Source organism: Perna viridis, chromosome 8, assembly GCF_037379345.1.
Source record: "Perna viridis isolate PV_CMFRI_1.1 ecotype Kerala chromosome 8, ASM3737934v1, whole genome shotgun sequence".
Taxonomy (NCBI): Eukaryota; Metazoa; Mollusca; class Bivalvia; order Mytilida; family Mytilidae; genus Perna; species Perna viridis.
Genome location: NC_142452.1, coordinates 755,430 through 772,869, shown reverse-complemented (window position 1 = coordinate 772,869; position 17,440 = coordinate 755,430). Strand labels below are relative to the sequence as shown.

Here is a 17,440-nt window from a genome sequence, read left to right as displayed (position 1 = left end):
TTTCCCCTATATAAGCAGTCAAAAGATATCTGTCACATTTCTGAATAGCTTTTTGGTTGTTTTCTAGGTATGTTGAATATATTTGAGGCAAGAAAGACCAAAATGAGACTAATGATGTGCCACCCTTTGCCTGATTCTTATACAGTTTGAAACTTGATAGTTTCTTTAATATTTATGAGAAATTAAAAGGTTTTTTTTTTTTTTGGGGGGGGGGGCTTTCTTAAACTAAAAAGTCTTTAAGAATTGAAGGTTGCTAAATAAATATCTTTCACATCTGACCATAATTAATAGACTATAAACTTACTATAATCAATTGATTTGTTATCAAAACTATGATTAATGATTGATTAGTTTATACTAGGAGATAATCAGTTTGGTGTGGTCATTAAAATAATGAACAGAAAAGAGGAGAAAAACTGTGATTTATTCTGAATTAATAGACTCACAAGGAAGAAATCACTCATTTAATCACAGCATGGACCATATAACATATTCAGTAGGGGTCATTTATTATACAGATGTTGACCATTCAAAATGGCATACTCTGAAGTATGGTAGGACTTTTTGATCCCTTATATTTTATAGTGGCAATCTGTACAAATCTATGAAGTCTTTAAGATATGAAGTTAATTTCATCATGCATGCATATCTAAACAGTGAACAGATGAAAGGCATTGGTCTGGCCAATATTAAGTGTCTGGCCTCCAGTTCTGTAATTACATTTGTACATCATTCCACAAAACCATTCCAATAAAAAAAGATTTCACAGAATGCCCTTAAAACCTGCTTCATGATTCTACAGATGGCCATCAATAATAATGGTTAAATGGGATGGTCAATTTACTCAGTAGAATAGCCCATGTCCAGTATCCAATAAAAGCTTCTGATCTGACTGTTACAGGCTTGTAAAAGATAACTGTTAACAGATTTGTTTGGGAGGGAATCATTTATAATATTGATATGAAAGGTTTATGGCACACCATAGCTTAGAAGACTCTAATTTTGTTTTTGATTAAAACCATTGACGTTGGTCAGAAATGACAGATCCATATAGTCAAGGCGCAGTCAGTCAGCTCTGGTCCAGCAGTCAGCACAAAATTCATAGATACAGTCAAAGCGCCTATGTTTTAGAAAAAAAAGTGTAAATGAATTCGACATCTGTTCCATGGAGATATTGTTTATTTAGATGTTTTCTATAGAGTATGTCATGCCTCATTAAAACTTAGAAGATGCCATCAAAGTTTGGCATGGCTCAGTTTGTACATTTCTAATGTTACAACATAATTATATGCGTTTTTAAAGGGTCGGAGTGCACCACCCCTGCAGATGTTGCACAACGTATGGTTTTTCATCTTTCTTTAATGGATTTCAGACACTTGTAATGATTTAAACAAAATTGTGAAGATAAATGGTTTCTACATTATTTCTGTGCTAATTAGGCTGGATTGTTTCTTGTTTGTTGGTGATGAACAAACCACCTATATATATGCAGGGAAGAAATGTGGATGAGCTGAGCTTTGATTAAAGGGATGAAGTCTCTATAGACATGTATTTTATTACATTTTATTTTATTTTTTTTTGGATAAAAGTTAAATTATTGAAAACACATAATGTTTTGAAAGCAAATGTCTGATCTATTTTAGAGTAATGATTACAATGTTGACATAGACTAATGATTTATACTGTGACATATAAAATAATATGTTTAATCCCTGCACCCAGCAACCCTGACTGTTGTTATACCTGACACTATACTTATTAACCTTTACCAGACATGGTTGACTTGTTGTCTGTATCAATGTTATGTAAGGTATTTCTGTGAAAGTTGTTTTCTATAATCTATAAGTTCCTGGAGTTTTCTTAGTAACAGTATTACTGATATGACCATGTTATCATTAAGTTTGTTTAGCCCAAGTAGGTCTGAACTTGGCTATTCTTCAGTACTTGACCAATATGTGCCGTTTAGTCTGTTATAAATATGGGGTTATGTACAGTTTATTATAAAGATGAGTGTATGTACAGTCTATTACAAAGATTGGTGTATGTACAGTCTGTTGTAATGATGGGTGTATGTACAGTCTATCATAAAGAATGGTGTATGTACAGTCTATTATAAAGATGGGTGTATGGACAGTCTATTATAATGAAGGGTGTATGTACAGTCTGTTATGAATGTGGGTGAATGCACAGTCTGTTATGAATGTGGGTGAATGTACAGTCTATGATATTTCTGGGGTTTATATGAAGTTTTAATTAGGCTTGCTGAAAAGTAAGTTTGACACATCAGTTTAGAGATCATGTATTTACCTTTTTGTTTTTTTACCAGTTTTAGAATAGTGGTTTCAACAAAACATTATGACTTTTTATTTTTATTACATATAAAAAAAAATCACTTCAAAAGTACAATTTTTTAATAGAATTTTGTGTGGTTAATGCTATACTGTAGAGATGTAAGCTATGTGTAAGGTAGTGTGTTTTAAGTAATAATAAATCAGCACAATTTGAAGCCTGTTTATTTGATCATTTCTACTGAAATCAAACAGTTGCTTCAAATGTAGCATTATACTTGAATAAGCCTTTGGGAATTTCATCAACTATTCTCTGCTTATTCTGCTACTACTGACAGCATACAAAATTTAATTCAGTTTCAGACATGAAGCCTAATAGAAAAACTTTCCCTATACAGATAATTTCCTCATTTGAAAAATTTTAATTTGTTAATCACCACCTTAGTTTATAGAAACAACTTTATATTGAATTTCATTATGACGATTTTACAAGAGTCGCATGTTTCTATATAAATGGTTACTTCTGCTCTAGGTGAACCTTTAAAGCTGAAATGTGAAAGTTCTGTAGTTATTGTCAATTCTGAAAGTTGGCACCAATTAATTCATTATTTAACGATTTATACCTAATTTAGAATAAATTTACTTTTATGCATCATTTCTTTTTTACAATAGGCTTCCCATAAAGTTGTATATTATTCGTTAATCAGAGGGGAGGGTTTACAACGCTACAGTGCATTGTGATAGCTTCTAATCTCCAAGCAGGAACCTATTTAACTAACAGTAAAAATCTGTGCTAATCTCTAACTACAGATATTGATGACAGGCGCAAGTCTCCAGTTTCTGATAGATGATTTTATACCTGGTTTTTCCAGGTGTCTGTATGAATGAGACAATTTTTTTCAGTTGAATTCTTTAGAGATTGCAGGTGAAAGAACCAACTGACTCAGGAGTGAGTGCTGTGTATTGATTAATGAGACTATTCTTTGCCTTGTCCATTTAATCATTGTCATAATCCATCCATTGATTCTTACTTCATGGTCATATTTTAAGAGAAATAAATAGATGAATTAATTAGTGTAATCAGTTTTTATCTTTCAATTATCCTGATTTGCTTGGTATTTAGGTGGTATCATTGAATCTCAGACTGAGAGTATGGCCATTTTTATTGGGAACTACATTGACTTTCATTTAGTATTTGGTGACCCTGTAATAGTTGTACTGTCCTGATGTGTACCTTGTGAATTCATGCATGTTATCCAAACCAGAGTGAGAGCAAGTGCATTCACAATTTATTGCAACTAATCAGTTTTGAATATTCTCATCTCTGAGTACATCTGTTCATTTTTTCAATATGAGAAATGGATGAAATATCTAAATATGAATTCCACAAAAAACTAAACTTAAATACCTCTGTCAGTGGGGAAAATTATAATTTCATTAAGACAAGAGATGTATCCCAATTACTCTGATGCATGCTAGGAAACACATTACACAGTCAGATCCTTCATATTTTCTTCTGTCATATGGCAGGTTTTTAGTCATTTTTATTGTATGCAAATTTGTATTGTTGTGATGAAAACATCAAGTCCTTAATAGGAAAATATCTGTGCCTCACGTTTTGTCGGAGATCAAAAGCCTTGATATAATCCTATTATGTCACATGGTCTATTGGAGCTGATTGTGTTTGAAGGCTAATGAAGATACTTTTTCATCCTCAATTTCATATTTCTGTCTTTGACAAAGTTTCATATCACAATTATTTTTAGATCTTTTAAGGCTTACTTGATCAAAAAGAGAACAAATTACATTTTGAATGCAGAAATTATTCAGAAGATAATTTTTATACACAATTTGAAAAGCGTGGTTTTACTTTTGATATCTTTATTGATCAGCAGAATTTTATTTTCTTTGTTATATGAGGGGGTTTTAGATGTGCACATGTACTATTCTGACAATGGTATTTCAATGAGTTTTATTTAGGTTTTCTGTTACAAAGTTATTAAAGAGCCTGCCTTGTCTGTTATATAGACCCATTATTATTTTTTTCCCTTTTCAGGAAGTCTATTTTAGAAAAGTATTTTACACTACTACAGTTGTTGAGACGAGCCTTGCTCAATGGTATAGTTTATAATAGTGGATCTTATTTTGACAGGGAACCAGTTTTATGTTACCAGATGTTAAAAATTGTCCATTTGTTTGATTTTAGCTCTCAATAAAAATTGTGCAATATCATGTTCAATTAGATGTCACAGTTAGACCTCATTTTCTGTTCCCAGTCACATGATCATCGGAACTAATTTGCATAATGTTGTTTAATATTAGCCTTTTGTGACAACCGTTTGACATTTTTTTCATGTTAAATGGCTAATGCTTATTATTAGTTTGGTCAGGGAGAGATATTAATTGGAGAAATCTCTCCTTCAAATCTTTTCCCTCGGGGCCATCAGAAGCTGGTTTCTTCTGTTTTTGAAATTTTAATTCCGCCCTCATATCAAAGCTTCCAGATGTTATTTTATTCATTAATTCCAATTAGTCCACATATGTTTTTGAGATTTTAATAGTAAGAAGTAAGCCATTGAAAAAGGAATCCATTAAAAAGGATTACAGAAATTTAATTGTTTTACAAGAAATCCCCTAATATCAAATACAGATGATGTAATGTATTTGGCATGTACTGCTGAAAGGATGTACAAGAAATTAACACTCTTTAAATGTACTTATACCACAGTAAACACTGTCTAAATAGAACCTCTTTTGGACTTTAAAATTGGTTTCTTTATAAGTCAGGTATTTGAATTACCAATATTCAGAATTATGCGTTTTTAATGAGATAAAGAGACTTTAAAATATATCTTGTTTAGACAAATTTTCAGGGTTTCACTGTGAAAAAATTACACTGGGTTATCATAAGGCTGATTAGTTGTAGACTGGGTTTTATTACACTGGGTTATCATAAGGCTGATTAGTTGTAGACTGGGTTTTACACTGGGTTATAGGCTGATTGTGTGTGAGGGCCTCAGGCAAGATTAGCTTGTAAACTAATTGTGTAACCCTCTTGAAATAAAGATTTTATTATCATTATTATTATTTTACAACAGTAGACACACTGAAGGTGAAGGGCCGTTAGGATATAAATATTTACAACTTCACTAAAGGTGTAGGGCCATTAGGATATGAATACTTACAACTTCACTGAAGGTGAAGGGCCATTAGGATATGAATATTTGCACCAAATAAACATTGTCCTATACACAGACAAATATATACATAATATGAACATTAATGTTTTTTTTTTTGCATTAGTTCATTGTTATGACAATGGTGCAACCTCACTCCACCTTGTGCAGAACAACCTTACTTCTCTTTGTACAGAACAACCTCACTCCTCTTTGTACAATTGTTGTGTCTTCTTTGCACCCTTATTATCACATATTTTTTTCTTCATTTTTTTTTACTCATTTTTATTTAACAAATTATACATTGTGTGATATCTTTGATTGCGGTGAAAGTATGAAAAATGGACAACGAAACAGAAAGGATAAAACAAATTTTCGGTTCAAGTGGGTGGTATACCAGAATAATTCATCTTTGTTAACCAATGAAAAAATGTAAAATTTTATATGAAGTATGATATTAAAGCTTTGCAGTACATTAACCTGATAATGAAGCATTTACCACTTTCTGAACTAATCATTGATTTCTCTGATTATGAAAAACCGATTTAATTGTGTTAATTATTGCCAATAGAAAGTCTATATGGGTTTTTGCAGGTATTGATAACGATAATGTGTATCATTATACCATTTTATGATCATTATTTTAGCATCGCCTCCTATCATAATAATATTTAGTACCGTTAGAAAATCAATGCATTGGTTGGTGGTACTCTTTGAGTGAATGTTGTAAATTTGGGTAAAAGTTATTTGCTATCCACAGAAGTGATAGAAGCAACTGTAAACTTACTTACTTATTATCACAGGCTCGTAAAAAAAAATCATGTTTGTGTTTTACAGAATTGTTATTTCAACAAATTTTTTTTTTTTATCATTCTTACATTCTTACAAACTCTTAAATGAAAATGTTTTGTGAAAAAAATCTTTCTAAAAATTGTAACAGCACTTAAAATATTTTGCCTTGCATTAGTTTGGTGTGAGGAATGACAGCGTCTCTCATTCAGACAGATCTGTGTCTTTAACTATGTCAGTCAATGTCATAATATAGTCTATCTCAATCTTAACACACCCCTGGGACAGATAACATTGTTTGCTTTCTTTATACAGCTCCAACAGATGTAGAATATATTTACCAGTTATATTTTGTGTGTCTGAGTTTTTTCAAGATAATTTCTATGATTTGTCTGTTAAAGTCACCAAACTATAGATTAGTTTGTGGTTAGACCAGAATGATTTAAGATACATGTAACCGCTTGGCATGAACCCAGATCTAGCCAGTGTACTAAAGATAAGTCTGTGGCAGGTACTCTTAGACCTGAGTTATTAGATACATGTACCTGCTTGGCATGACTGTTTTAGACAGGCATGATTTGATACATTAAAGGTATTGTTGTTATAACTGTCCAATTATTTGTTAATTATGATGTCATTACTAAGTTACAGCTTATTGACCACTGATAATGAGGGAATTATTTACAATCTGCCATGAATACTCTTTGTAAGTCTAGTTTTAGAATTGAAAGTTTTGTCAGTACTTTGAGGGGAACTTATCATTGATGATATTGGTCTGTTCTTGATTTCTGTAGAATATCATCAATTTAGAACTGTCATATAAGTCATGTACAATGCCACACATCTGAACTGACGTACAAGTCATGTACAGTGCCACGCGTCTGAACTGTCATACGAGTCATGTACAGTGCACTGCGTCTGAACTGTCATATGAGTCATGTACAGTGCACCACGTCTGAACTGTCATACAAGTCATGTACAGTGCACCGCGTCTGAACTGTCATACAAGTCATGTACAGTGCCACACGTCTGAACTGTCATACTAGTCGTGTACAGTGCACCACGTCTGAACTGTCATATGAGTCATGTACAGTGCCACATGTCTGAACTGTCATATGACATATGTCATATATGTCAACAGTACATGCATGTACTAGTTACTGATATGAAGGTACATGTACTAGTTACTGATATGAAGGTGTGTGTACTAGTTACTGATATGAAGGTACATGTACTAGTTACTGATATGAAGGTGCATGTACTAGTTACTGATATGAAGGTGCGTGTACTAATTACTGATATGAAGGTACATGTACTAGTTACTGATATGAAGGTACATATACTGGTTACTGATATGAGGTGTTGGTTCGGATGGGTTTTGTACTTGTATATGTTGTATTGGTTTGCCCATTAGATATCCACAAAATTTAATGTAAAGGTACTCACTTTTACAAATATCATTAACTCTGTGATAACCTTTTCGTTCAGCTTCATGTGATGTTCGAGGTAGTTTCTTCCATAATCCAAATTTCACTGCAAAATTAAAAAAAAAATGAAAATCATAAAATAGCTCAAAGCTGCTATTATGAATTTGTGGAAATGTTACAATACTAAAGGATAATTTGAACTTTGACACAAACACTAATGTTTTTAAGACTTACTGTTCCTAATATGTGTAGTAAATAACTTGTGTAGTCTGAAAAAAGAGACAATTTGAATTCTAGAGTAATTCAATGATGTGACATAAACAAATAAGAACAATGGCGGGAGTATAAAACATGCACTCTCAAACTGATCACTGTTCACTCAATCTTTTACTACAGAAGGTTTTAAGGCAGAATTGTTCTACTTAAGGTTAACCAGCTTTGATGTTTCCAGTTCTAGTTATCCAGTGCAGATAGATCATTTTTTTGACTAATGATGTCATAATGATGAACTCAACTTTACATAATGGTTGACAATGTTGCGACAAATGATCGCTAATGTTTCCCTCTAACGTATTTAGCATGCATATGTTTTACATCACTAAGATATTTATCTGCCCTTGATGTTACCGATATGGTCATAAATGGGTTGTTTACATATAGTAACAACAAGATTGACGCTTGCCTGCGGAAACACAGTGTACAATGGATGATATCTCTTTGTCACGTAATTGCTGTTAAGCATTTGAATTGCTTTCAACTCATTTTCATCGTGTGATCTTGATATCTGAGAGATTTTTTGTCAATATTGACATTTACTTTGCTGTTGGTTCCAGAGAAAAATATCAAGCATACAAGAACAAAGACTTCTCAGCATAAAAAACAAGTGCTTTATGAAAAAATGGGGGAAAACTGCTTCTTCGACATGCACAGTTTTAATTGAAAAGTGAATTTTATTGCTGAAGTTATTGGCCAAGACACAGATTTCTTGAGTATTGCTTTAAAGTTTAGCGGTGGAGATCAAAAGAATATGTGAGGGAAGACCATATATTGTCAAAAAGATCAGTGATAGAAACAGTTGGCCAAGTTTTATAGACATTTTATTTATCATGCTGTATAGTAAGGTCTCAATGAATTTAATAGTCCATTCATCAGATCAGTATTAAAATCAACATTTATAATGTTTGGTAGCTCTAAACTGTTATGATATTTGATATTTTATTATTGTCCCTTGATGAAGATTGATTTAGGTGTTATAGATTACTAATCACCCATTTATGTATTTAGAAAATACTGATTTTGGAGAATTTGTCTTCCCTAACTTGATATTTGAACCATTGTAATAATTTGTGTACTTAATTCAGCTCTTATAATATAACTCTTTTGCTATGTTGGAAGATAATACCACATTATTAGATTGATATATATGTTGTCTAAGAACCAAGTCTTTACTTTAACACCCACAACTCATTATATAGTCTCTGCCAAAACAGATTAAGAACAAAAAAAATAATTGATTATATTACCACCTCATTAATTTTGGCATTAAATTTGTGACCCTTGAAAGTACCATTACTGGTATTCAATTAAAAAGTGAATGATATTTATTGAATAGCTTGACAATATTGATAATGATTGTGGCCGATCAGTATCGAACAGTTTGACAATATTGATAATGATTGTGGCCGATCAGTATCGAACAGTTTGACAATATTGATAATGATTGTGGCCGATCAGTATCGAACAGTTTGACAATATTGATAATGATTGTGGCCGATCAGTATCGAACAGTTTGACAATATTGATAATGATTGTGGCCGATCAGTATCGAACAGTTTGACAATATTGATAATGATTGTGGCCGATCAGTATCGAACAGTTTGACAATATTGCATATTTATATAATTGATATTGATTGTATAAGCTTTGTAAAGAAACAATAAATACAGAGAATTGTTGATGGTACTGCAGTAATTCTGTTTATATTGTGCTCTATGATAACACACCAAATATTGACAATACTGATATAAAGATTTGTTCTGATATGTTGACATGGTATCAAGTGTCCATTCAGTTGTGATAGAATATTGTACCGTACAATTATAGCTAATTGTAATTGTTCATGTTGTATAGAGTTGTTTTAAGTTTATTTGTGGAACATTAGCTATTTATGTGTAGAAGCTATTACTGTAGATTGCTCACAATTCAGAACTTACGAGCCCTCTCCATAATTTTTCAAATCTATTGAAACCTATCTAAACAAAACTTGGAAAAACTTTTATCAGAATGAGACACATTTTATAGTCTGTTATAACAGATTTAATGTATTTTGAACCTTCGTCAACCAAACACCTGTCTACAATGAACAGGGTTTGATTGGTAAACCTAACACCTGTCTACAATGCACAGGGTTTGATATAGACAGGTTTCACTGTAAACTCCCAGAAAGGAAAAAAAAAGAATGTAAGAATTTGTAAACAAAATAAAATAAAAGAGTAAAGAGTGTACAATTTGTTCAACTGTTGCATTATTATTTCAATCCTTTTTCCTCTGTGAATAATACAATTAGATTTAAATTGAAGTACATTCTTACAAAGTTTTACTTTCATTTTTGTGTCTTTTTAACTTAATATAAAGTACCTATTTACAACAGAATTGGCTAAGTTAGCTTTATTTCAATCCTAAATGCATCATTAATGAACAATTTCCCCTATAACTACCGTTTAATTGAATTCACATTGAAATTTAACACAAGTATAGGCAGGAAAACATTATCTTTAGTTGTTACAGTTAAAGCTTTAGTGGATTGAAGAGCTATTTTTTCCAATTGAAGTATTTGAGAATTTGAATATAAACCATAGTGCAGAAAGAGTGTTATTGAAATGAATCTTTTATACACTATTTAATAGCTATCTATTGTTTTCTGGTACGTATCTGTGATCTATATTGGTAAAACAGGATGTAGCTTAAGTTGTATCAAATATAAAATGTAGACTTCTGCTATCTATATCTTCCCATATGACCATTACCTCCCAGAGGTGATGAGTGATGGTTACTAACCAAATGTTACTTCTAGTAAAAACTTCTCCCCCAGATAGTGAAAGTAGGACCCAGAAATAGTGTTTAGGTACACATATTTATTAGTCCTTATTCGGTTTAAAATAGACCTATTTTCTACTTCCTGGTCAAGACTTGTCAATTTTCTAGATTCCATATTTACATATCAGTTCTAGACTTGTCAGATTTTTACATGTCAGTCTATAATTTGACACTATGTTATTGAGCTTCAGAAGCTTCCAAGGTTATGGGAAATCAAAATTCATTGAATCCCGGAACTGATTATACCTTAATTCCTCATCATGGAACTTTATAATTGTTGTCATTATGCAAATAATGTCGGTCATTAATGTAGTATTTTATGACCAGCTTGGGAAATCAGTGACAGTATTGATAGAAATCTGTGGGATATGATGGTCAGTAGAACCAGTACCATAGTTTGTGACATTGAACATTCCCCATTATACAATGGTTAGTAGAACCTGTACCATAGTTTGTGACATTGAACATTCCCCATTATACAATGGTCAGGTTGATGATTGGTTTATAGCTCCCTTTGTTAATATGGTAGACATTAGTACTTTATGAAGGGTTTTGGTGGCAATGTACAAGATAAAATCTCCATACTTCCACAAATGGTATTTTTATCTCCAGTACTGTGAGCAGCATGGTGTAATGTTTTATCAGCGATGGTCCAGTGGCAAAATGTACAGTCATCTGCCTATGGCAAACATACATTAATCCATTATCAGCTGGGCCATATAAGATTGAATATATTATAACAGTAATATTTTATGGTTTTAATGGAAATTTTAATACAAAATGTTCATTAAATGTGTCAAATTGTCAAAATTTAACGCATTTGAAATATCAGATTTAGCTTTTTTATGGAATTTAATTGAAATTTGGAAGTAGTCATTCAGTACATTATTGAGCTACCAATCTAAGAAAAAAACTGATGATAATCCATTAGTTAGTTATCAGATATTGTATATATTGTATGTGAATCTGTCTACTATGAATTTTCAATATTTGAGTTTCACTCATTCAATGCTGGTTGTGTGTTATTTATTTCTCATTAATCAAGTTCCATCTCAATAATGCCCTGACTTGTCTATACTTGGTTACCCTCAATCTGTGACCACATGCATTGTGTCTCTTGTCCCTGATTCTGGGATGACTATCATTATTTTACCATTATTAGTCTGTTGGAATGATGTAATAAAGTTAAAACCTTTTACCAAATCAATCACTGACACTTGCTGAAAATCGATGACTCTTTAGACTTATCTCAAGCCATGTACCTAAAGTTTTGAAGCCCAGTGTGGCATTATCTGATTTGTTCGGAATTTACATAATTGCTGATTGAATTTCACCCGTCAAGAATTATATAAACTAATCTGTGGTGAACTTTCCTGAATCATATTTTAATTGAACCTATGCAGTTATTGTTAAAAGATCACACAGCCATACCAATTAATGTTGCTCTGTAGGACATAAGTGTGTATGTGAATTTACGTGTAAAAAACGACCTTCTATTCAATAACCAATAATTATCTGGATGCTACCCTTCATTAACTCTAGTATTGAACTGGAAATTAGAAAATTTAATGAAATTTCTTCGAAGCTCTCATGGTATAATCTAATGCTATGTGTCTATATTAATGGGGCTATACCTAATGCCAGACAAATGACAACCGTTTTTTCTAATGTCTGCTTTTGGCAACAAGTTATTAGAAACATTTAAATGATTTAGTTATTGGTCTTTTAGATGCTTAAATTAACAGCTTCCTAATGGTGAAACTGAGTTGATTGCATATTTCAGTGACAAGTTTAGATGGTTTGATGGTAGAGTGCCACAAACACTTATGCATTATTCAGATATGGTCATTAGTTTTGAACTCTGTATTGACCAACAAGTGGCGCCAGTGGATCATTACTCTCACTGGAAAATATCACATGTATCTTACAGTAACCAAAACATACATTTACTAAGTGTTTTCCAGTCTTGTTTACTCAATCATGGTTACAATATGGAGGTTTAGGAATTCAAAGATTTTAGCGATTGTCAATTGGCACTGGATTTTATCATGCAATTCAGTGATTACAGACCACAATTATTGTCGATCAAATCGAATCTTCATTCTGCATTGTCAGTTGCATGTCAATCTTCATTCTTTGAGTGATCCTCTTACTTTAAATTTGGAAAATGTGTTTAATTCATAAAATTGTCAAAATAGTTTACGTTGATCTGTCAGTTGAAAATCACTTTGCCAAATGGAAATTAAGTCCAGCATATGGCACCTACCTAAACCTTTAATAAAATTTAATTTCCTTGGATTTTGTCAAGGACGATTCTAAAATCATTCTAAACAACATTGACTTTATAGTAAATAAATGTGTTTTTTAAAAAGTGGCAAGTATGGCAAGCTCAGGGATAATGTTGGCATGAATTGCATAATTAAGGGTAATTTATTCCTGAGATTCATGGTCCATGCTCCCAGTTTTTAGTGGAGTCTGAGTTGCTCATTTGCTTTTGTTACTTTGTATGATTTTAGTTACTTTATGTTCTTTGTTGTGTATATCTGTTTTCCATGTCTGGGCTTTGTCCCTGGATTACATTCTTTTGATTACCGCTATAACTGTGGTTGCTGTGATTACTCATTCAGGCAAGAATGGCATTCTTAGGGTTAATGCTGTTCCTGAGAAACTGGCAAAAATGGCAAAGTAGTTTTCATAAAGAGTAATTACCCAACAGAATTAGAATTAATGCATGTACATGTAATTATAACACTCAATTTAAAGGACTTTCTTGTTTCTGCTTCTTTACAAATTTTTAGCTTAATTAGATTTCTGTAAGTGTGACATTTATTGTTTAGTAAAATCTAAAAAAATTATTGGAAACACAGCCATTGTTTTATTTTAGTTTGAAGGCTTTTGTGGCAGACTTCCTTATGTATACTGTTTTTGTTCCATTAAACATGGTCTTCTCAGGTCTATAATTGAGATCAGACACATCATATCTCTCTTTAGACTCTTGATTTAAGGATGAAAAACATCGATTTCAAATTCATAAATGAAGCCTTACTTCATGGTAATGTACTTCTTGTGTTGTTGTATGGGTTTGATAGCAGTTTATCATTGAATGGCATGTCAATTTTGCCTGGTCAGTTAGTACAATCCATGAACCTATCCTCGCCAAAAAAGTGGATGCAATCATCAGTTTAACGGATCTGTTTGACAAATCCATGACTGATTGGTAACTAATCGATGACCGATCATAATTATACATGTAGTTTGGTTCATGTACTGTATGTAGTCATTTGTAGCTTTCTTACACACTACTGTAGCAATGTCTAGGATCTGTAGTCATGTCTAGGATCTGTAGCAATGTCTAGGATCTGTAGTCATGTCTAGGATCTGTAGTCATGTCTAGGATCTGTAGCAATGTCTAGGATCTGTAGTCATGTCTAGGATCTGTAGTCATGTCTAGGATCTGTAGCAATGTCTAGGATCTGTAGTCATGTCTAGGATCTGTAGTCATGTCTAGGATCTGTAGCAATGTCTAGGATCTGTAGTCATGTCTAGGATCTGTAGTCATGTCTAGGATCTGTAGCAATGTCTAGGATCTGTAGTCATGTCTAGGATCTGTGTCATGTCTAGGATCTGTAGTCATGTCTAGGATCTGTAGTCATGTCTAGGATCTGTAGCAATGTCTAGGATCTGTAGTCATGTCTAGGATCTGTAGTCATGTCTAGGATCTGTAGTCATGTCTAGGATCTGTGTCATGTCTAGGATCTGTAGAATTGGTATAAGGAGAAAACTTGGAAATGTAATTGGTAAAAGGTAAACTTTGAAGTATTATTTAAAGCATTTAACCAGTGCACAACAGTTTATGTATACATCTTTGACTTCATCTCTGGTTGCTAGAAGTTTGTGTTGAAGTAGGATTTTAGAACATACGTCACTTTGATAAACCTAGCTGTGGCTAGGTACAATGAAAAGCTCAGTCCAAGGAACGATATTTAATGCAGAAGAATTCTGTTTCTTTAATATAATTCAAAGTGCATTGTACTTCATGTTAACAAATGGAAATAATCTCCCTCCCAAAAAAAAAATAAATCAGTTAATCAAAACTATTTTGATACAAATATACACAAAGTGAATAGATTATATATGGATGTAAATAGACTTCCTGTCTCTACGACACCACCCACCATGTGGTTTATTATCAAAACAGACATTTCAATTCCAGAATGCAAATAAAGACTTTCTACCAAAGAATTAGGATACTATAGCGGAAAGTTAGCAGCCCACCTACCGTCTAATTACCATAGTACAGCATTTCAACAATTCTATACACAACATTATATTTTAACAGTTAACACAATTTAATTATAACTGTGCAATGTAAGGTAGACTTGTAATACAGCCATTTATGTAAATCAGCTACATATTATTCATACCACAGAGATCAGAGAGGATTATCGTGGATCAGCCACGATAGGAAACAGTATATCCTTCGTCGATTGTCTGATTGGCATGTGTTAATACACATTGATTTATAAACTCAGGACGGAGTATGCTTCTGTCTATAGATTTTGTTTTAGATTTGAAGTCTTTGACCAGGAACATAAATACAATGGGACATAATGCCATGTTTATTTGTTTTGGTGATGGGTTTTAGAACAAAATTACATGTCTTTCACCCTTGTGCTGTGTCAGGTTTAAGGGTTTAATTTCAGTTTGTACCTGATCATTATACAGATACAACAAATGTATCAAAATCTGTTAATATGATACATGTACTCAGAACTATTAAGCTGGTGATCTCTGTGACAGCCATTTATGCAGAAGGTGTTATATAGCAGGTGATATATAACTTAGTATCTCCTGGACAAGTATGGTACCAGGTCATCTTGATAAGTATAGAGATATCATGAGTAACAATCACCACTAACCAATGATAACTCTAGAGGGGTTACTAAGTATATATTGGACTCTGGAGTTCATGTTGGCACCAAAAGTTGTTTGCTGTTGTATGTCATACCAAGTAGTCTAGTTGGTATGTTTGTTGTTGTATGTCATACCAGGTAGTCTAGATGGTATGTTTGTTGTATGTCATACGAGGTAGTCTAGATGGTATGTTTGTTTGTTGTATGTCATACCAGGTAGTCTAGATGGTATGTTTGTTGTATATCATACCAGGTAGTCCAGATGGTATGTTTGTTGTATGTCATACCAGGTATTCTAGATGGTGTGTTTGTTGTTGTATGTCATACCAGGTAGTCTAGATGGTATGTTTGTTGTATGTCATACCAGGTAGTCTAGATGGTATGTTTGTTGTATGTCATACCAGATAGTCTAGATGGTATGTTTGTTGTTGTATGTCATACCAGGTAGTCTAGATGGTATGTTTGTTGTATGTCATACCAGGTAGTCTAAATGGTATGTTTGTTGTTGTATGTCATACCAGGTAGTCTAGATGGTATGTTTGTTTGTTGTATGTCATACCAGGTAGTCTAGATGGTATGTTTGCTGTTGTATGTCATACCAAGTAGTCTAGATGGTATGTTTGCTGTTGTATGTCATACCAGGTAGTCTAGGTGGTATGTTTGTTTGTTGTATGTCATACCAGGTAGTCTAGATGGTGCGTTTGCTGTTGTATATCATACCAGATAGTCTAGGTGGTATGTTTGTTTGTTGTATGTCATACCAGATAGTCTAGATGGTATGTTTGTTTGTTTTATGTCATACAAGATAGTCTAGATGGTATGTTTGTTTGTTGTATGTCATACCAGGTAGTCTAGGTGGTGTGTTTGTTGTTGTATGTCATACCAGGTAGTCTAGATGGTATGTTTGTTTGTTGTATGTCATACCAGATAGTCTAGATGGTATGTTTGTTGTTGTATGTCATACCAGGTAGTCTTGATGGTGCGTTTGTTTGTCGTATGTCATACCAGGTAGTCTAGATGGTATGTTTGTTGTATGTCATACCAGGTAGTCTAGATGGTATGTTTGTTGTTGTATGTCATACCAGGTAGTCTAGATGGTGTGTTTAGAGGTATCCAAGTAATCTGGCCAATGAAGTTATTATCTAATATGTTTTCTGCAGTAGTATGCTAACTTAGGAAAGTTCGAAAAGATAATTTTCTTTTGTCCCTTTACTTGTAACAGATATACTGAAGTCATGATCAGAAACTTGGTATTTATATAATTAAGGGTGTGATTTGACACTGCATCAAAAACATAATACTATTGAAATCCTTTCAAAGAATATTGTCCTGTCGTCCATAAAGCCATTCCTTAGTGCTTGTAATTACTAAATTAACAGGTTTTTCTGAAATTTCGCACCTTAATTCTACACTTTTATGGAACATTTGATGATGGCTCACATTAAACTGTCAACAAATTGAAACTTACAACAGAAGTCAATGTGACATTAATGCTGTTCTATATGGAACTTCTTCCCTATTATAAGTATCAGTTATTCTTGAAGGACCTTGGAGGTGTAAGTTTCCATCATTTATTTAATATAAGATTTGAATTACTATAAATATGAGAAAAGAATTGACTTTTTTCTAAACAGTAACAATTGTTTTTGAATTTCCTAGTTTTCATTACTTAACTTTGCAGAGCACATTTAGAATAGACAAAATGACAGCTAATTAAGTTTCCACTGGAAGCCTCCACTTTGATAGCAACA

At 32.8% G+C, this 17,440-nt stretch overlaps 2 protein-coding genes across 3 annotated transcripts in view; one reads left to right on the top strand and one right to left on the bottom strand.

The window, feature by feature from the left end:
• The window catches only part of LOC148608732 (cysteine--tRNA ligase, cytoplasmic-like), a 169,518-nt gene that overhangs the window by 30,093 nt on the left and 121,985 nt on the right, over positions 1 to 17,440 (top strand). The window lies entirely within an intron of this gene.
• The window catches only part of LOC148608736 (uncharacterized), a 74,293-nt gene that overhangs the window by 21,530 nt on the left and 35,323 nt on the right, over positions 1 to 17,440 (bottom strand). Inside the window, exon 2 of the mRNA XM_088596447.1 lies at positions 7,700 to 7,786. Coding sequence (XP_088452573.1) covers positions 7,700 to 7,786 — 87 coding nt within the window. The remainder of the gene's footprint in view (positions 1 to 7,699; positions 7,787 to 17,440) is intronic.